At 46.4% G+C, this 20895-nt stretch overlaps 2 protein-coding genes across 6 annotated transcripts in view; one reads left to right on the top strand and one right to left on the bottom strand.

Moving 5' to 3' along the window:
• DCLK2 (doublecortin like kinase 2) overlaps positions 1 to 10065 on the top strand; it is a gene marked incomplete at both ends in the record, with an annotated part of 121600 nt that extends 111535 nt beyond the window's left edge. For all 4 annotated transcript variants that reach the window (XM_080915098.1, XM_080915097.1, XM_080915096.1 and 1 more), the window contains 4 exons: positions 3601 to 3697; positions 4184 to 4264; positions 5364 to 5480; positions 9886 to 10065. In XM_080915098.1, coding sequence (XP_080771224.1) covers positions 3601 to 3697; positions 4184 to 4264; positions 5364 to 5480; positions 9886 to 10065 — 475 coding nt within the window. The remainder of the gene's footprint in view (positions 1 to 3600; positions 3698 to 4183; positions 4265 to 5363; positions 5481 to 9885) is intronic.
• Positions 10066 to 15335: 5270 nt separating this feature from the next.
• The window catches only part of LRBA (LPS responsive beige-like anchor protein), a 533667-nt gene continuing 528107 nt past the window's right edge, over positions 15336 to 20895 (bottom strand). For both annotated transcript variants that reach the window (XM_080915741.1, XM_080915742.1), the window contains exons 56-57: positions 20309 to 20460; positions 15336 to 16441 (exon numbers count right to left, since the gene is read on the bottom strand). In XM_080915741.1, coding sequence (XP_080771867.1) covers positions 16351 to 16441; positions 20309 to 20460 — 243 coding nt within the window. In that variant the 3' untranslated portion in view covers positions 15336 to 16350. The remainder of the gene's footprint in view (positions 16442 to 20308; positions 20461 to 20895) is intronic.

The following is a 20895-nucleotide window of genomic DNA, read 5'->3' as shown; positions in this document are numbered from 1 at the left end:
AAACTTCCTGGATAAAGTTAGAAAGTTTAATTTTTTTTTAACTCTCACATTTTCAGTTTGAGTTCAACAGTGTTTTTTGTTTTGTTTTGTTTTTTAATTGATTATTGATTACTGCTGTGCACAGAATGAAGGGCATAGAGACATGGAACACAAGAACAGGGAGCAGCAGCAACTGGGTGGGTGTGTAATTGACTGGCTCCAAGATGCCAAACACAGAGTAAATGTGAAGAAATTGACTGAAGGACTCCAGTTGTGCAAGGCAGGAGGGAAGAAGTAGAGGGTGGATAATTGTGGTCTTTTTTATAGTGACTTGGACCATGGGCTGGTTTGGGTGATGATTTTTTTTTTTTGCGGGGGTGTTGGGGTTGGTCAAATGTAGAAGGGCTATGTGTTTTGCTAGCAGGTGATTATGGGACCAGTTAACATGACTTAGCGAAGTAGAAATCAAGAAGGGATTTGCAGAGTCAGCTTTAGGGACTGCCTGCTCACTACTCCCTCTAGTGTTTGCAGCCAGGGAGAGCAGTGGTTTCTACTGTTAGCTAGGTGAGAGCCAAGCTGATGCCGCCCAGGATAGCATCAGCCTCATGATAGAGAGGTGACTTGGGCTGACGAGAGCAGCCCACAACATTCTGAGGGGGCTGCCTAGTGTCAGAAATCCCTGGCCATCCTGCTTTCACATTTCAAGGATGTGCTTTTCCTTTTCACTACTGAGATGATCTGAACTGTGAAACACCTCTTCGTGGGGCATAGACACGTTAGGCAGATCTCACAACCCACTGTTGATATAGACACCTCTATGGAAAATCAAGGATAGGATGATGTAAGTGATTATTGCCCAGAATGAATGGCATAATTGTGACTCTCGGGCTGGGGAGGGAGCTCACTTGGTTTGTAGAGGCTCTTGGTTCAATTGTCAGCACTACACAAACCCAGCGTGGCAGCGTTTGCCTGTAATCCCAGCACACAGGGTATGGAATCAAGGAAGACAGGAAGTTCAAAGTCATCCTTGGCTGTGTAGCAAGTTTGAAGTCCGTGCTGGGCCACATGAGACCAGCAAATAAGATAAAAACAACTATAATATTTTATAATACATATAATACAACTATAATATTTTATAATACATATGAAAGTCCTTTAAACACATTCTTCTAAGTGCTTTGTCTTTTACAAAGTATTCATTCAGCTGAATGCCTTTGAACTGAGATTGTTATTGGGAATTTACTGCTTCCCTTCTTCTGATGGCTCTCTTTCCTCTTCCAGTGTCTTTGGGTTTTAGCTGTAGCTTGCTTTCTGTTTGTTTGTTTGATTGTTCTTCTTCTTGAGCTCACTTGCCCCTCACCCCATTCTCAACATCAGAGTCATCTTTACACAGATTGGTTTTCAGAGACATCCGAAGTTTTCCCAAGAAAGAGCACGCTGCAGCTGACTAAAGCATTTGTAAGGTTGTTCTGAGATTCCAGGTTCGTCCTTTCTCATCCCTAGCCCCTCACCCCACCCTAACTCTCCCCAACTCTCTCCCTCGTGCGCTCATATGAGGGCTGTGTGTGAAATGGCTAACTGACCTCATCAGGTGTCCTTTCTGAACCTTTCAGCGTCTGTCACTGAAAGAGATACTGTTTTTTCTTAATGGGCTGTTTTACACTGTGGTCCTGTCATCTAAGGGATATATTGTTTTAGAATAAAAAGGCATCTCCACCAGACCTTGTAGTATAAGTGTGATGATAAATCCATTGTGGATTCAGAGAGAGTGGCTGTTTGTACCTGACTACCAGGAAGGACGGACTGTCTGCAGGGCCTGTTCTTCCACTGGGTGCTTAGCTCTGGACATTGACCGCGTTGATCTGTCTAACCCTCTGTGGTCCTTTTTTGCTGGTTTGGGCTACATCATTTAGAGCACAGACTGTTGTAAATGGCTGTTGCTGATGGCCTCCAGCTTTTAGATCTGTATTGGCCAAATGCTCAAGTCAAGATAAGCTGCCTGTGTCTCCAGGAATAATGCAGGGAGGTGAGTGGAGTAGTCGGACAGTCTTGAGTCGGTTGCTAGGTTATATGTGTATCCTCTTCCAACACTGTCTGCTGTGTGAGCTCTTACTTCTGAAGGCGTCTGTACAATCCCAGCATGTCGTGTGTAGCTCTCCTTTTGAAGGAGCACTGAGCTGGTCACAGTAGTGCAAAGGAGAGAAGCCACCGTGTTTCCTCATAGACAGTTGTGTGCGCCCACTTTCCAGGATGCAGCGGCGGTTGTCCTACCTGACCCTTGCTCCTCAGTATACCTTTGGCCATCAGCGTGGCCAAAGCAGACATCTGCAGGAAGCCATGTCACAGAGAGCCCTAGCGGTTGTTCCTAGACACTGCTCTAAATCCCCTTTGAGAAAGTGGGGGTCAGAATCCTAAAGGCTTAGTGGAGAAATTCTAAGAGATTTGCAGTCGTCCCAGGTAATTGCTGGATTTTAATTTGGATCCTAACATCGTATTCCGAGTTTTCTATTGGGGCCTGTTTTCTGTTTCTGTTCCCGTGTTCACCACATATGGGGACATCCCACATCCAGAGTCTCTCCCCTCCCTGTTTTTACAGTCCCACCAAACGCCAAGAGCCACTGATCCATTAGACAGCACATGTGTGTTTGGGGAAGGGCCAAGCAGCTCAGGTTGGGACATGCCCACTGAGCATCCAGGGTGCTTTCGGTGACTGAGCAAACCTGGCTGGCATCTTTGGAAGCATTTGCTTTCTGAACTGAGCACGAAGGAAAGCTGAGTCGTGCCGGGGAACAAATTATGTCATGGTTTTTTTTTTTTTTAAATCTGGGTTCTGAACCCTATATGATTTTCAGTAAAAAAGTAGAAGGTTGTGTAGAAACCTTCCTATGAAGGAAAAGATAAAGGTTGTATAGATGCTGCTGTTCTATACTTAGGCATGAGTTACAGAGAAAGTGCCAATCTTCCCCCCGAGGGCTTCATCATTTGTAATCTCTGGTTTTGCTTGTAATATAAATATATACATCTTTATATAGAGAGCTAAATATATATGATTATATATGTATACACACATACATATCCACATGTACACACATACATATGTATATGTATATACATATATCTCTGTGTATGTATGTGAGTATATATACATATATACACATGTATGTGTGTATATGTGTGCATGTACATGTATATATTGTATATGTATATGGTGTATGTGTATATGTATATTTTTTTCCTTACCTGAGATGGGCTCTGGCTACATCGCCTTGGTTGGCATATGCTCCTGTGACAATCTTGCCTCACCTCTCCAGGTATCTAGTTCTGCAGGAACATGCCACAACGCTGGCTTTCATTTTAACCATTCACAAGTTTGTTCTCTGAGGTATTAGTGCACAGCCATTCATACCATCCACTACTGGAACTTTTCCAACTTCCTAAACTGAAAGTCTCCTTGAGTCACTTTCTGTCTTTGGTTCCTAGGCCTAGGACATGTCCTTTGGCTCATTGTCTAAAAAGGAAAATCCTGTTCTCACCATGTGGCTGTGACACACCTGAGCAGTGACCCCTTCCTGTTGCTCAGACCCTCTTTGTGACTCTGTTCTTCTGTCCCTCTCTCACTAGTGAGAACAATCTCCAGGAAGACCTCTTTGACCAGATCTTGGCTGGAAAGCTGGAGTTTCCAGCCCCCTACTGGGACAACATTACAGACTCTGCCAAGGTACTGTGTAGGACTCTTCCTGTATACAGTAGGGGCCTTGCATGTGGGGCTATAGCAGCCCTCAGCTTGGGGCTCCTGAGACTTGACTTGTAATGTGTGGCCTCTCTGTAAGTTTATAAAGCACACTGTAGTGTAGTCTCTGGAGTCTTCTGTAGGCTTTGAAGCCTCCACTGCTGTTCTAATCGCTATAAACATGTGCTGAAGTGGAAAATGCCTCCATGTGCCGTGGAGAGAGGAGGATAGAGACCCGGAGGTCTTGGGAGACAGTCTGGGCTTGCACTGATTGGAGAGAGATGCCACTAGGCGCTGTGCAGAGCCAAACAGTGGATCTACCTGTCTCATAAGCACTGAATGTGTGGGTGGGTAACTTCAGGCCCCATTGACTGAGCTGCAGTGTTGGCTTTTGATTTCTGTATTTATGCTGGAATCACCCTCTTTCTCCTCCTCTGTGGCCCCCTCCCTTCCTCTCCTTTCTCCCCTTTGTAGGAGTTAATCAGTCAAATGCTTCAGGTAAACGTTGAAGCTCGCTGTACTGCGGGAGAAATTCTGAGTCACCCCTGGGTGTCAGTAAGTACCCACATTCCCAGGGAATGAATGAGTTTATGTTGTGTGATCAGCAGCATGCTTCCTTGTTATGTGTTTTGCACAGACACAGTTGTACATTCAAACTCTGTGGCTAGTAAAATGTCTGTCCTAATGATCAAGTATCATGGGAGAAGATGGCTCATTCTGAAGTCTCCCTTCTGCTTAGTAGATAGTCTGTCCCTTGCTGGACCTCAGTTTACTCATCTACGAAGTGGGGGTGGGCCACGAAGTTCGTTAAGAACCCATTCCATGACCTTGTTCTAGTTGTGGGGTTTGTGCTTTCCTCAGAGATGAACATGTTTCAGACTCTGACCTCTGTGTCCACATGGCATTCAGTTCCGTGGACTGGAAGGACAGACGTTTTCTTCCAGAGGTAGCAGAGAGGATGTGGAACTAACCACATGTTCCCTCTGGGCAAAAGGTGAACTAGAAGGCAAGTTCTGAACACCGAGTTAATTAGTCACAGGGCTGTGCTGCTGTCTCCCCTCCGCTTCTCAGACTGCTTCCCTGGGCTGAGGCACCTCTGGGAACCACAAGGACTCTCAGCTGAATGACTGTTGTCCAGGGGCTGGAGCCTTGAGCACGCAGCATGTTCTGCCAATGTTGGTTTTGTTATTGTTTTTGTTTTTTTTCAAGAAATGGAGTCAGACATTAGGCCGTGCTCCCTCCTCAGCCTGCCACGTAACCAGGGCTACAGCAAGGCGGCACGAGACACACACATTCTTCATGAAAATGATAAATTCTTAGCTTTTATGTTTCCATGGGATGACTTGGATATGCCTTGGGAGAGGACCTGAGGACCCTAAACAGTGCCACCCAGAGGAGTGTCTGCCTGGACGGCGCTGCAGAATTCTGCATGTCTCTGCCGTGCTGAGGATGGAACCAGCGTCTCCTGTGCTGCTCCTGTGCTCTTTCATGCTCCTGTGCAGCGGCAATAATTATTTTTGAAAGACCTGAACTTCTGTTCTGACCAGGATTGGCCTGTTTAGGACGACACCGTTAGGCTGATGGCGGGGGTAACTTAGTGATGAGCACTTGAAGCTGAGGATCCAGAATCACTGTGTCTGGTTCTTTCCCGTAGGATGATGCATCCCAGGAGAATAATATGCAAGCTGAGGTTACAGGTAAACTAAAACAGCACTTTAATAACGCGCTCCCCAAACAGAACAGCACCACCACCGGGGTCTCCGTTATCATGGTAAGTGGGCTGCCAGCTCTGTCTTCTGAACTAGACAGGCAGGGTTGTGCTCATGGGAGCTGGCGTCTTCCATGTTCCTGTTTCCGTGGGAGGATTGACTGGCATGTGAAGGGTGCTTTCGGCCCTGTTCCCCGACTCTGCATGGCAGCGAGGGGCTGGTGGGAGACACAGAACCACGAGAGGTGCCAGGGGGCTCAGGCTGGGGCTCAGGCTGGGGCTCAGGCTGGGGCTCAGGCTGGGGCTTCCTCGCCTCTCACAGCTGATGTTACATCTAGGGAGAGATCACAGCCCACGGCATGGGCAGTGTAAGGAAATAAGGCCCCGCCTGATTGAGGTGTAGTTTGTTTTGGACTTGGGATAGGAAACCGCCAAGCTAACAAATTTCACTTTTTAAAGACTGGTTAGAATAAAAATAGTTGGTGTGTTTTTAAAACCATAGAAGTAGTTTTTTTTAAATCAGTTGTTTCATAAGAGTTTTATTTTAAAAGTAACAATGATCCTGTTTTTGTATTTTTTTCTAAACTACTTAAGGCCATGAATCTAAATATTTAAACACAAATAAAATGTAACATTAAGGAGAGCCAAAAGAAAGTACAGGACAGAAAAATAAACCCAAGTGAGGTCACTGATGTCTAGGAGTTGCTTTGAGTATCTCCCACCTGCTAGTCAGCCAAGGGATAGACCAGCCAAGGTCCTCCGGCCCACCCACCTACAGCAGACACAGGGCCATGAGTGTAGATATCCGAGGGGCATGTGCCTGAGAGAGGCCGTCCCTGTAGCTCTGTCGTTTGCTTCTAGAGTAGCCTCTTGCCACATGAGAGAGGTTCTCAGTATTCCTCTCTGCACTACAGGGAAATGGGCTTATTCTCACTACACAGTGTAGTCCAGGAATGTCAGAAAAACATGGGAGTCCAGGAAGCCAGGGTGCACACCCCCCTGTGGACACAAATATTCTGCTGTTGGTTAAGTACCTGCCTCATTCCTGGTCCCTGCTCTCTGTGATATATTCCCTTCCTTCAAGGCTCATAGTACATTTGGTAGGCTCCCTCCCATTGTCCTGGAGACTTCCGTGCTCCCCGCTGGGATCTGTGTGCTCCATTTCCTCCCCACACAGCTTGAGTCTACACAGCTTGTGTGCTCCCTTGTAGGACTTTGGGGTGCTTCCTACCTTTGTAGCGACGTTTTACTGAAAACTGGAGAAAGGCTGAGCTGTCACAGAATTATGGCTTCCGTCACTCTGGAGCCCACAGCAGAAGGACACTTCCCAGGGATTCTCTCGGAGACCCAGCTCTGAGCAGAAGCAGTGTGCGTCTGTGCTATGCGTAGTGTCGTAGGCAGCTTGTGTGGAAGTGCATGAGAAAGCCATCAAGAGTCTGCATTTGTGCCAGGGGTGCAGCTCAGCGGTTGTGTGTGTACTCAGCCTGTGTGTGTGCCCCATAACCTCCCAAAATATATATTCAGCATTTAAAGTCTTAGAGAATTTGATGGAGTCAGAATTTCATATTATCTGTTAATTAGCTTTCCAATCTTCCAAGATTTGTTAGTTTTGCAGCCCTGTGCCCGGCACTTAGGAGAATTTATCCAGTGGGTCACTGGAATTAATGGCCGTTAGCCCTGTTCTCTGCCTCCTGACCACGGAAGCTCTGCTGAGGGTCTAGAATGATTGACAGGCCTCCCTTGGGCCAAGGGTAAGCTGTGTAAGCTGTGCCGTGGATAATAGCGCAGAGTGCCTATCACCACTTACAAATAGCTGTTTCCCCTGCTAATGGAGTTAGTCAGATGTCAGAGCCTTGAGTTTTAACGGAGTGTTCCTGAGACTGAACAAACCTTAAGAAGGTGACTGTATAAAAATTGCGTGTTGATGTATATGCAGGAGCTATTCGGCACATGTTGGTGACATCCAGCTAACCACATTCTCGGCCTAAGCCTGCAGATTGAGCACTGGGAACTGCCAATGGTCTCACTGCATTGGGCATCTACTGGAGACAGTCCTGGGTCTCTGTTCTCAGCAGTTCAAAAGCCAGCCTGCCGAACTTTGACTTAGCCCTAAAAGTAACAAAAGGCTTCTTGCTTGTCTTTCCCCAAGTTAGGGCTGGGCCTATGTGTGACTGCTGGGGAGAACTTGTGACACACTTCTGGGCGCTGTGTCATATATATCATGACTGGACAAACGAGGACAGTTTTAAATTGTTTTTTATATTTAAAATAAGTACAAAAAGCCTGCCTCTGGCACGAGAGTATTGTCATTACATTACTCTCTGTAGCAGAAGAGCAGGTGTTTGCAGCTGCATGACCTCTGTCCTTCTGTCTCCTGCCACCTCATTGTCCTCCCCAAAGCAGGTGCCCAAGGCTCCAGTGAACAGAATGCTAGGGTAGGGCTGACTCAGGGGAAAGACCCCGAAGTGACACTCTTGTCTGCATTTCGTTTGACAGTTTGAGAGACACTTCAGAGTTTGCTTCTTTCCCCAGTTGAGACTCTGGGAAATCCCGAAGCAAATCCTGGTATTCAACACACTGTGCTCATGAGAGCCACACCTAACTTCTGGCTGCATGCTTGTCTCAGACTCCGGGCCCTCAGCTTCCTGCTGAACCCACTGATCTCCTTCTGGCCAGCCCAGCATGCTTTTGGGGAGCTTTGTTAGACTTAGCTTGTCAAGTCTGGTTTCCTGCTCAGGAGCGGGACCCAGCAGTTCTGTTTCCGTAGGTTGAAGGGCATCTTTCTGCTAATGACAGCAGGACATGAGCACCTTCACGAGGTCTTAGTGTTTCGTCTAGAGCTGCATTTTTATCAGCCTCCTCCAGGATGAGAACACGGTCATATCAGAAGGAGTTTCAGAGAGGCTTAGCTTTTCCTGACAATGCTTAGTGTACTGATGGAGGACAGTGAACTTGGGAGGTGGCTTTGTCCCAGTGAGGGGTTGGGGGGTGGGGGGAGATCCTCAGAGGCCAGAAGGGGCCATCTTGTGGCAGAGAAGGGAATGACAAGACACCTCCTTGGAAGCTCTTGCAGAGGGAGAAATGTTAGTCAAAGAATACATTTTTTTCCCACTCAGAGGCTCTCTGCTTACTTTGGGGGGGGGGGGGGGTGGATGCGGTACTTGGGATTCTTTCCTTATTTAAGACAGACAAGACTGTTAACCATGTCGCTTCTGTTGAAAGTAAGTCTAGTTTCTGTCCCTGCTTCTCTCCCCTCCTGCCTCTCCCGCCGCTGCATTGCTTCCCCTGACTAGGTCCAAGGCCATGGTACGTACTAATGCACCGCGAGCTTCCCTCTGCCACGCATGCTCATGTTCTCTGGGCCAGAAGAGAAGAGGGGAAATGATCAGGGCTGTGTGCTTTCCTTCCACCTGAAGGAAGTCCGTGATAGGGATAAGTGCTGACTGTATCTCTTGCTGGGGGCGAGTGGTCTAGGCTGACACCTGTAGCTCAAGAGCTAAGTTTCAGACCAGGCTTTCCCCACTTACCCCATTAGCTGACACTGTCCTCGGAAGGTTATGGGGAGCACGGCCTGGAGGTCACCAGCAGGTGGCCTTGGGAAGACTTGCCATGAGTTTTCTCCATCCTTTTGCTTGCTCGTTTGTTAATCTGTACTGGAATTATCTATGGCATATTCCTCAGCCTACGGGAGTTAGGCTGCAAAATGCCTCCTGGTCCTTCCATCTTATAGCTGACCCACAGTCCCCCATCTGTAGTGAACCTAGTACAATGGCAGTTGCTGGCACCTAGGGCACACAAGCTCCAGTGAGGCAAAGAAGACTCCATGCCTGGGTATCCCCAGGATGGGTCAGAAGGCAAGTGCGTTTTTCTCAGGGTCTCTGTACCCTTGAGGAGGTGAGCAGATGAATAAGACCAGGAAGACATCAGTAGGCTTCCCTCATAGGGAGAGGGGCAGGCAAGGACATGGAGGATGGATGCATGTGACTGCTACTACCCCAGTGGATTCCTGGGCATATTGTATACACTCTGGGATGTAAGGGCATCTTTTATTTATGACACATGAGTACCATATTCCTGGGGAGGTAACTTTCTTTAGTTGAGAGTACTAGCTGGCAGAAACTGGTGACCATCCCAGTACTCCTGGGTAAGGGTATAAGCAAGACACTCAGTGCATAACTTCTTGGGCCACCGTGTGTCGGCCAGGTGGCATGGTTCTAGAGCGGTGTGTCCTACCACTTCCCCCCAGCCTCCAGCCACCAGCACAGGCTTTGATAAGAGCTAAGGCAAAGGGTGGCTGCTGGGATTGGGTGCGGGTAGGGCTCTGTCCCCTTGGGCTTCTGCCCGAAGCCTGGCATATTTCTCCTCTTCTGTTTCTGCGTCCTGTGCATGCTGTGTCTCGCTTTCTGATCCTGGTAGTGTGATGGAGCCAGGCCTGATTAATGTGTTCTCTCTGCTGCTCTCTCCCCAGAACACAGCTCTAGATAAAGAGGGGCAGATTTTCTGCAGCAAGCACTGCCAAGACAGCAGCAAACCATCCAGGGAGCAGACCTCGCCAGTCCCTCCCCCACTGGAGTCTCCCAGGTCCCCTTGTCCTCCAGCCACCTCTGGCTGTGATCTGGCAGGGACCTGGCGCCGCCACCGAGACTGAACTCTGTGTACACAGGCCAAAGCCGTTCACCGTGCCAGGAAGGCCACCTCTTCACCAGGCCTCGTCCACTCTTGGCTGAAAGAGCCTCTCTCTCCTGACTGCTGCTTTGACAGTTTGTTGGCATGTCCTGTCACTGCCTGTGACCAGAACTGGGGCATCCTGGAGCCAGTGTGCAGCATGGCCCCATGCACTTTGGGCTCTAGTTCCTGGCCCTGTCAGTCATGGAGAAGACATATTTGGAGTGACTCGTTTAAAATCATCTGTGTTTTTTAGTTCAGTAGACATTTGGCTGCTTTCCCCAGAGAATGTGCAACTTTTATCTGGAATTACATTGTTTTTTATAGAAGTGCATCGGATGAATTAGAATTCTCCTTATGGAAGGACACTCACTCCAAGTGCTCCCTTCTCAGGACACAGCTATGGCTCCTTTATTCTTCGAGAGTCAACATGGCCTCTTCCTCTTAGGGGCTTGAGGCACTTGGCTTCTGAATAGAAGTGAGTACTTGAGAGGGTCATTTGCCTCCAGGATTCCTGACTTTGGGAAGTGCATTCTGATGCCTCAGGAAGCAGATCCCCTCCTGCTGGGGTGCAGGGCTCACAGACCTAGCAGACACGCCCTCAGTTTCCCCTAACTTTCCCTATGTGTGTTTTAGGAAATGCTTATGAAGTTGGCCTGTGGGCTTTTCAGTAGAATGTGCAGCAGCTCTTGGCAGAGCAGGGTCAGCTCTGCTGTGTCATCATCACCAGAGTCTCCTCTCACCTTTGCTCTTTAACAAGAGCAGGCAGAAAGCCATTCATTGCAGGTCTGCTGAGACCCAGCGGAGACTGGGGCGCATGGTGCTCCTTGAATGTCCTGTGACCAACCTTCTGGAAGGCTGCTGGCAGTTTTCCCTGTTTTCCACCACCCCACTCTTTTTAATAATTGTATATAACTGTATTTGTTTTACTTGCTTGTCTTCAAAATGGGTGTGCCCCAAGGTTCACTCTCACTGTTAGATTTTGCCTTCTCCAGGTATCCCCAACCTGCAATAAACTTGTCCCTCTTCAGAAAAGCCATCGGGGTGGGTGGAGTTTCTGTGTGGTTGTTATGGAAAGTGCACGTGATCAGAGCACCTGTCCTTGGTCCAGACCCTCATGGGCCAGTGTCTAGGGTCTCTAGTGGAAGAACACACAGATCCATGCCTTGCTGACGTGTATGTGATCACAGGTGCGGGATCTTGTGACCAGAGCATCAGAACAAGCAGGCTTTTCAGAGTGTGTGCTTAGGAACAGTAACAGGAAAGAACATGGCTGAACAGCTCTGTCCAGCCTGTCCTGGATGAGGTCCTGCTTTTCTGTGTCTCATGAGTTACAAGTTTCCCTGTAAGGCCCTTCTTTCTGCTTGTAACATTGCTCAGCTGTGGCTCCAGTTAACCTTGCAGCCACCGACCAGGCTCTGGATCTCTTGGTTCATGTTGCCTAGGGAATGAGACGGTGGATGGACCAGCTGACCCTGGCTTCCACCCAAAGCCTCATAGCTATGTCAGAGACAGAAGGAAGATGTGTTCAAGAACACCAAGATGCAGCTTAGAACACTGGCATGTGTCTCTTCACTAACTGGTTAAAGAACAAGGTTTTCAAAGAAAGATGTATTCTTAATCATGTGTATGTGTATCCGTGGATGCAAATGTCCACGAAGGGCAGCGTTTCGAGCTGCTGTGTGCCGTCTGTCAGTCCTGGGTGCTGAGAACCAAACTGTCCTCTGGAAGAACAGTAAAGTGCTTGTCACCTCTGAGCCATCGTCCAGTGCCAAGGAAAATTTTCGGTCTTAGTGAGTGTTTCACTTGCATTAGGGGTTGAGCTAGGGCAAAGGAAGGAGAAAGACAGAGCAGGAGCTGGGGCAGGGGTCTGCTGCCAACCACTGCAGCTGCCTCTCTGTCTTCAGCTAAAGACTGTGTGACTGGGGCAGTTCCCGCCCATGCCATCAAAGAGCAGCCCTTCTTTTTTTTTAAGATTTATTTATTTTATGTATGAATGTATGAGTACACTGTAGCTGTTTTCAGACACACCAGTAGAGGGCAGCAGCTGCCATTATAGATGGTTGTGAGCCACTATGTGGGTGCTGGGAATTGAACTCAGGACCTCTGGAAGAGCAGTCAGTGCTCTTAACCACTGAGCCAACTCTTCAGTCCCAAGAGCAGCCCTTCTTGTTCAGCATGTGATTTTCTGTTTGTCATATGGGAGGCCAAGAGAGGCAGCGAAACCCACATAACTGCTCTGCCTCACAGTCTCTTCCTGATGGGCAGGATCCCTCAGAAACCTAGAGAAGAACACAAGGGAAAGGAGAGCCAAGAAGCAGCACAGCCAAAGACCCAGGAGCTGGCAGGAGTGGACAGCTGTAGCCGTGCCCCACTGCTTGGATGATGGTGTTCATTCAGGCAGTGAGGGTCAGAAGGGCAGATGATCCCGTGTAAAGGTTTGAGACACACACTTCCTCTGTCTGGTTTGCTGTGCAAACACTTAGACACTATGATTTTGTTCTCATGATCCGAATTAAATACAGGTATTTCATTTTTGGCTGCTCAGGTCCTGCTGAAAGAATGGCACATGCTCATTCAGACTCATTCTCCTGAGGAGGGATTAATGTGGAGAGAGGTTAAACTTGGAATGGCAGCAGCAGAAAAATGCAGGTGGGCACCTAATGTTCTCCACAGCTAAAGCTCGGGGTCTCCTGCTCCATCCTCTATCTCTGCCTCCCTTTGTAAAAGGTGGTGGGCATAGAAATGTGTTCCATGTGTTCACCAAATGCATTTGATAAAACTCTCAGAATTTCATCATGGCTAAGATGGTAATATGTGACTTAGGAGGTGGGACAGTCTGGGACAGAGTGACCATATTGAGAGAAAAGTGCTGATAACTGTCTTGTAGAAAAATAATAGAGCAGTTTACCATCCCATGGAAATATACAATACATACCACTGTGTTAACATCTTAGTACCATATTAAAAATTTTAAATGGAACAGGTAAAGCACATCTTGTGGCATATTTTATTTAACCTAACATCTAAACATATCCAAAGTATTATTTCATCACATAACCAACGTCAAAAAAAATCTGGATGATATTTTACTTTGTGTGTTGTGTTTGAAATCTGAAGTGTGTTTACATTCACAGTACCTTCCAATCTGGACTCTGAACATTAAAAGTGTGTAAAAGTTACATGGGCCTAGCAGCTGCCACACTTGAGTCTGGCTGCATGGATAAACAACGGCTCTTAATATTAGCTCTAGGTGAATGTTTCGTTTTCTGTTTCTTGTGATATGATGTGTAACAGGTTAGGGAGAAGGTCCGTCTATCATACTAAGCAAAACAGGTTCATGGGAAATGATAGAAGGTTAAAGCTCTGATCCAAGCCTGGGTGTGAAATTAAAATATGCACTCTGAGCTCTGAGTGTGAATCAAGTGGAAGTGCCAGGCATGAAAGCGGCTATGACTATCCACCAGGAACTAGTCACTGCTTACCGAGTTGTCTTCATACCACCTCAGGGATGGCTGCAGGGCCCGGGCAGCCCTTCCTATCAGAGCAGCTCTGTTGTGGGAACTTGAGAAGACATTGGAGCCATGAAGGCTTTGAAGCTTTGGCACACGAAGATTGTTAGGAAAACAGAATAAAACAAAACCCTGACAAAATGAACTCTAGGCACACTGATGTCCTGGTGATTCATGATGTTCTGTGAAGGCAGCAGACATGTTTTTCTCCCCCTTGGATGCCTCCAGTAAATGGTAGGAACTACAGTGAGTTGGATTCCAATGCAGAGATAAAGATGCTAACTGTGGGCTGGTAGCAGGCTCTCCCACTTTCTGAAGGACTCAGACTCTTGAGAATGCCTAGGCATCATACAGGTACACAATGTACTAAGTTTTTCAACCTTATTTGAGTGTTGCATATCCAAGGGGAAGAAACCACTTACCTTTGCCATGTGCTGAAGGGAGCCCTTTAATGGTGGGTGGGGCTGGGCCTTTGCTGCTCTGTAGGCCTCCTGTGGGGCGGGGGTCCAGATGTCTTCATCTCTGTGATTTTATGCAGATCATCCATAGGGTGATCTGGCAAGCTTGACACACCTGTCAGTGTGGAGGACTCAGCTTCATTTTCCCAATGATCCAAGTCCAAAGCTGTAGAGCAGCTGTTGTTTCCTGCAGGCATGATCAAATCCAAGCCCTGTCCAACTCCCCGAGAAGCTTAGCTTTGGCAAGGAAAAACATCCTGAACTTGAGACAAAATGGTTCACTTCATGTTTCAGGAATGGGATCGTGGAGACTTCAGGGGCTTCCAATGTGTCATCTTCCCTGACTGGAAAAGCTGGACTGTTTCAGAGGATGTGGCCCGCAGGAAAGCCCAAACACACTGTTTTGTTCAAGAGAAGAACTTGATGTGCTGTGTTTTGAGCAATTTCTGTTTTCTGGTTTGTGGTAGCCAGGGTTAGGAGTATCAGTCAATATGAGCAAGCTGGTGAAGTGACAGAAGGCCAGAAGCTTGACAGTAGCATGGCAACATAGCAAGACCTGTCTCAGGTGTAAGTTTACCTTTGGGTTTCTTTTTGTTTTTTTCGTTTTGTTTTTGAAGCAGGGTTTCTCTGTATAGCCCTGGCTGTCTTGAAACTTTGTAGACCTCGAACCCAGAGATCCTGCCTACTTCTGCCTCCCAAGTGTTGGGATTAAAGGCAAGTGCCACAATGCATGGCTAGTTGTGAGTTTTGAGTTTGTTTTTTAAATTTACTGTATGAGTGCTCTGCTGCATATACATCCTCCTGCCTGAAGAGGGCATCAAATTCCCCTATAGATGGTTGTGAGCCACCATGTGGTTGCTGGAAATTGAACTCAGGACCTCTGGAAGAGCAGTCAGTGCTCTTAACTGCTGAGCCACATCTCTCCCCCCCAAACTCCCAAGCTATTAAGAATGCCTTATTTCACCACTGAAACAAGGTCTCACTATGTTCAGCTCAGGCAGGCTTTAAACTCAAAACTCTCCTGTCTTAGGCTCCCTAATTCTGTGATTACAGAGCAGAACCAGAGGGTGGCATTTTTCTGTGAGTAGTTAGCCATGTTTGAAATGTTTGGGTGGAAATGACATTTCCAACAACTTATATCTGAGTTTCATTTTATTCTGTTCTGTCAGACTGAATTTGTCATTCTACATCTTTGCTTTAGAGAGCATCTACGTGTGTAGGGAGAAAAGAGGTTCAGGAAAGCTACACAGGAAGCAAGGGCAGAATGTCAGTGTCCACTCAAGTTCACAACATACAAAGATTTTATTTATGCAATACAGACCTTTGCTCAAATATTTTCACAGAATTCCATACAGCAATCTACTAGAAAAAGTAGAATTAAATGCCACCAAAATAACATTGTTTCTTGGTACAAATTACTAATCAAAAACAAGGTAGAGATGGTTTCATAACAAACGGGTAAGTAAGGTGGGTGCTGCTTACATAGTGCCTGTTCGCTTCTGATCTCGGGCCAGGACTGTGGGCTAGTGGTCACGGGGTGGCCTCTCTGGTTCTGCCTCTTAGCAGGGCACTGGTGACCTTGGGCAGACTTTGGTTATTACAAAGATTGTGAGCCCAAGAGCATTTCCATCATTTCACCCTGTGCCATGAGGACAACAGATCAGGAAAAGCAGTGAGTATTTGTGATTGCTATAACTTAGAACTTTGTTGTTTAACACATGGTAAAATAGAGTAGCCTCCCCAAACCATCATTTTCTAGGTCTAACACATGCTTGAAGAAGAAGAATAATATAGAAATAATTCACTGAGTTGTTTTAAATTACATATCATAATTTAAACATTACTATTAAAACCCTAGAAATGTCAGCACTGAAGAAGCACAATTGTCTAGAAAAATACAGGACCCAGTACAGAATAAATTCCCCTGTCCCAGTATTTAAACCCATTTCCCTATTGCTAAAATCATATTTCTCAAGATTATAGATAAGTGGGAAATGGTTTTTCACAAATAGCAAGAATTATCGGGATTATTTGTTCCACTGTCTGTATCCATAATTGGTGAAAATAGATTTTTCATTGTGACTAAAAATATAGATTTTTTTTTAAACTACAGAAACCAGCAGCCAGTTTTCTGCTTTGCTGTTCCCCACCCCCACAAATGTCAAGCAAAGTCTACAAAAATAGCAATTAACTTTAAAAAATATTTTGCTTATTCAAGCAAATTTAAGTTACATTCAGATGTGATAGCTATTTCTACAGAATGATGTTTGAAACAGGACCACGGTGCATTTGTCAGCATCAGTAGCGGGTTTGATACTCATGATGCCAGCGGTTAAAGTCGTTGTAAAACAGAACAATGCTTCCCGAAGCCATGCCAGAAATGATACACCTAGGAGAAAGGTGAAGAAGGGTTGGTTACGGAGGTGTATTTCCTGCTGCCTGCAACAGCTATGGTACCCTTTTCTTGGTGACTGAAATATGACCATCCATGGTCTGTGAAAGGTACGGATACTGCTGGAGTGTGCAGCCTGTCACTGACCTGTGAACAGAACCGTGTCCACAGGCAGCAATTGCCTCTGGAAGAAGCACACTTAGTCAAGAGGGAGGGAAGGGGGGTCAGATGGGGGGGAGAGGATGCTGCCTGTAGGACCCTGATCCTTATAACACAGTGACCTGATGTAGTGGTCACTAATATAGGAGCTGTTTGCTCTCCTGTCCTGAGAAGATGGTACAGGGACAATGGAAAACAGCCAGGGGGAGCTCTGCTATTTGAGCCCCACCCCTGCACAGTTCCGTCAGGGCCAGCTCTTAGGAAGTTACAGTGAGTGCCTTCCTGTACTTCTTACTGAAACTAGAAACTAAAACCTATCAGTACAGAAGAGGAAACAAAGATCAAACTCTTACGCACATGGAACCAACCTGCAAATGGCAAGTCCTCCCACAACAGGTCATCTACATGTAGAGATTAAACCTGGCTAAATGGATTAAAAAAACAACCCAAGTATGTGTAGTGCACAGATATTCACATTTTAGAAAAACAAGTGGATTGAGCAAATGAGAAACAAAATTCTTGGCAAGTGGTAAGAGAACTTAAGTGGCCATGTCAGAAGGCCTTAGTCAAAAGCACTGTGGCAAGAGACAGTGACAATGTTAGCACAGCACACTGAGCCCCAGGATGATGTGGGCAAACTGCACCGAAAGAAAGGGAATGATAGATGGTTCTCTAGTCAGCTGGAGGGATTAGAACCCTACTTAGAATAACCAGACAGATGGATAAGATCCTCAAAAGTACACAAGCCACAGACCGAACACCAAGCCAACAGGAGCAAAATATACTTGTGGTTTGTTAGTACACGTGTGTGCTGGTTTGAATAAAATGGGCCTCCTAAACTCACAGGGAGTGGCACTATTAGGAGGTGTGGCCTTATTGGAGGAAGTTGTGATACTGGTGGTGGGCTCTGAGGTGCTGTCTGCGGCCTGTGGAGTCAGATGTAGAGTTCTCAGCGCCTCTCCAGCACAGCTGCGGGCATTACAGCCATGCTTCCTGCCACAACGTTGGACTAAACCTCTGAACTGTTTACCATAGTCGTGGTGCTTTTTTACACCAATAAACCCCTAAGACAAGATGGAATAATCTCTGGGATAAAGCTTGTATCGAGTTTTAATGATTTAATGGGAAATCATGCAAAGCATCTTTTATGACCATAACTAGAAGTCACCAACAATGTGCAAACTGGAAAATGCATATGGATGAACATTACCAATGTATCTAAAACTAAACAAAGTACACCAACTACAGAGAGGAGTGGAAAGGTGTAGCCATAAATACACTAGAAAACAGTCTTACTGGCCTAACTTCAGACATTAATGACAAACAGAGCGAGCTGAACCTAAAGCTGGAGCATTTTAAGGAAGTAACAGAAATAGGGTTGATGAAAGGATCTGCAGAACTAATACAGCTTGAGCTAAAGATGAGACATAATGATTGCACACCAACAAATTAAGCATCCCAGGTTACGTGTACAGATGTAATTAGTAAAGTACTGTAGGCCGCATAGTGTGGTAATCCTATTAGGAATTTAAGGGAAATTAAAGATGGAATAGAAGGAACACTCCCAGGGCATACCATTTTCCTGATACCAAAGCCAAAAAAGGAAGAGGAGGAGGAGGAAAGAAAAAGACCAGTAACATTCAGACCAACGGGGGGAGGAGGGGAGGAAGAACAAGAGAGTAAGAGAGCCAGTAGTGTCTTATAAGGATTAAATATCATGACTGAGGTTTTCCTCTGGAATATAAGGATAGATCAAGGTGTAGAATACACTAGAGATTATTACGGGAATAAAAGACCTATGTGTATCTCAAATGACAAAATTCAGTCTCTTTACTATTAAATGACTTCAAGTAAGAGTGTTTATGAAAAACGCCACAGCTAACAATCTTATCAAGTGGTGGAAAGATGAATTTTTACACCATTAGAACACAATAAAGATGGCAGCCTTTACTGCTTTTATTTAATTTAATGTTTGATGTCCCAACATAGCTACTAAGCAAGGTGGGAATGAGGGGTGCATTTAAATTGGAAAGAGAAAATTACCTGTCACAAGGTAACACAGTCTTACATGTAGAAATCCAAAAGAGTCAACTCAAAATTGTTAGTGCTTAATAATAAATTCAGAAAAATCAGTTGCTTAGTTTTATCTTTTGACAGGATCTCTGTTTAGCCCAGGCTGCCTTCAACTCAATCTCAACTACAGAGTTCTGGGGAGCACAGGTAAACACCCCAATGCCCTGCAGCAACTCTCTACACAGAGAAATGAACAATTAACATTTGCAGTGGCATTAAAAAAAACAAAAACCTTAGGAATCCATTTGAGCAAGGAGACAAAGCGTATACACTGAAGACCAGACATGGCCGGGAGACAAACAGAAGCACTGTGCACATGGACTAGAGGCTATGTCCTCAGTGGACTGGACACCAGTGTCCCCACCCCATTCCTGTGATGCTTCTCAACGCAAAACTCACCTGAAATTTTATGTGAACCTCAATGCCCAATGGCCAAGAAAAATCCAGGAAAAGAGCAAAAAAATGTACCTCAAAAAAACTACATTTAAAGTCCACTGATAAGAGGGGAGACAAAGCAGAGGCTGCCTGCTGAAGCCAAAGAGCCCTTCACACCATGGGTGATGTCAGGGATCTGCACTACCGGTTACAATGCATAATTGTAGGGCAGTTCAGGAATGCTTCAGGATACTACAATTCCCACATGGCCCCATTCCAGTTCTAGGCACCTACTCAGAGGGATTGTGAGGAGAGGGGAGGCGGGATTCTGACACATCACAACATGGGACCTTGAAAACATGCTGAGTGACACAAGCCAGCTCTAAAAAGATCCTGTAAGCTTCTGTGTAGAAGAGGAGCCTGGAAAAGGCAAGTTCAGAGGGAGGGAGGATGGATGTGAGCAGGGCTGAGGCTGTGAGGGGGAGGGGGAAAAGAGGGAGGAGGGAGAGCCCTGTGCACGGGCACTCTGGAATGATGGAGAGTTCTGTAGACTATAGGGACCATGATTGCTGCTCAACATGGTGAATGTACTTGATGCTATAAAACTGCATCAGAAGTAGTTCAGATGGGAAGTTTTATACATGTTACCATAAGAAAAATCAGAAGTAAAAAAAAAAAAAAATGACTATTTTAAGTGTAAGTTGTTAGATAAACAGTATCTTCCCAAATCCATAACTTGGGATGTTTTAGGATATAAAACCAGATCTCTCCAGAGGCAGACATAAAGGGTATTTTACAGTACAAATATTTACAGCCCTTAAAAACCTTGCTAAAGACATAGAAAGCTCTGTCGGGATTACTTGGGGAGTGGGGTGCCTGCTGAGCTTGTGAGGACCAGAGTCCGGATCCCAGCACCTATATGCAGCGTTCAAGAGGCAGAGATGGGATCTCCACAGCAAGCCAGGAGCTATCTCGGGTGAACGGGCAAACTTTGGGGTTGTGTGAATATATGCATACATGCACGTGTGAATACCACACACAAACGTGTGACAAGCGTGATGGTAGTTTCTCAGTCTTTGTGGCTTGAATCCTATCTCTTCTTGAGAGCCCGGTTTTATCTAAGAACCGTCAGGAGGTTGTACTCCGTAGTTAGCTCTTCAGGCTGTGCAGGTGACTCTAGTACTCCACCAGCCCTAGGTCACTTAAAGTGATTCCTGCCAGTCTTCAGTGCCCCGGGGCAGATGAGGTGTTACTTACCTCTGGTCGAAAGAAAGGGCCATGGCCCGGATTCCAGCATCACAGCCTGGGTAGGCAAAGAGCTGCTTGAGGTCACACACCTGCCGCACTATCACCACTCCGTTGTCCCCTCCTGTGAGCAGGTACTGCCCATCTCGGCTCAGCTGTATGGCCTGTGAGACAGCAGCAGTCAGTGGGGGCATGGCACATGGCACAGCGTGGAAGAAATCCATAGTTCTTAGGATACCGAAGTACGGAAGTCCTGCCACTGTCCACAAGTCACATGGACAAGACTAGGTAATACCAGTGTTGTGGGTTTTGTGCCACAAACTCAGTTCTGCAAGTACTTGGACGAGCACATTATGGGTGGGACCAGCACACTCTGCAGCGCCCGTAGAGGCACTTCCATACTGAGCTAAGTCACTGCCGTCCTTGACCAAGACAAACACCGGCAGCTGCTGGGTAGTACTGGGTGTTACTGAAGCCACAGCTCCCTAGGATGTCAGGCCTCAGGACCCCAGTACTGCAGCCCGCCTCATGGTCAGCTCTTAGGTTGATGAGCAGGTAAGCTTGGCTTGAGACCTATTTTTTAAAATATATTCTGTAAT

This window comes from Micromys minutus, assembly GCF_963924665.1.
Source record: "Micromys minutus genome assembly, chromosome: 4".
Taxonomy (NCBI): Eukaryota; Metazoa; Chordata; class Mammalia; order Rodentia; family Muridae; genus Micromys; species Micromys minutus.
Note: the sequence above shows the minus strand (reverse complement) of the source record. Positions and strands in the feature narration are given on the sequence as shown.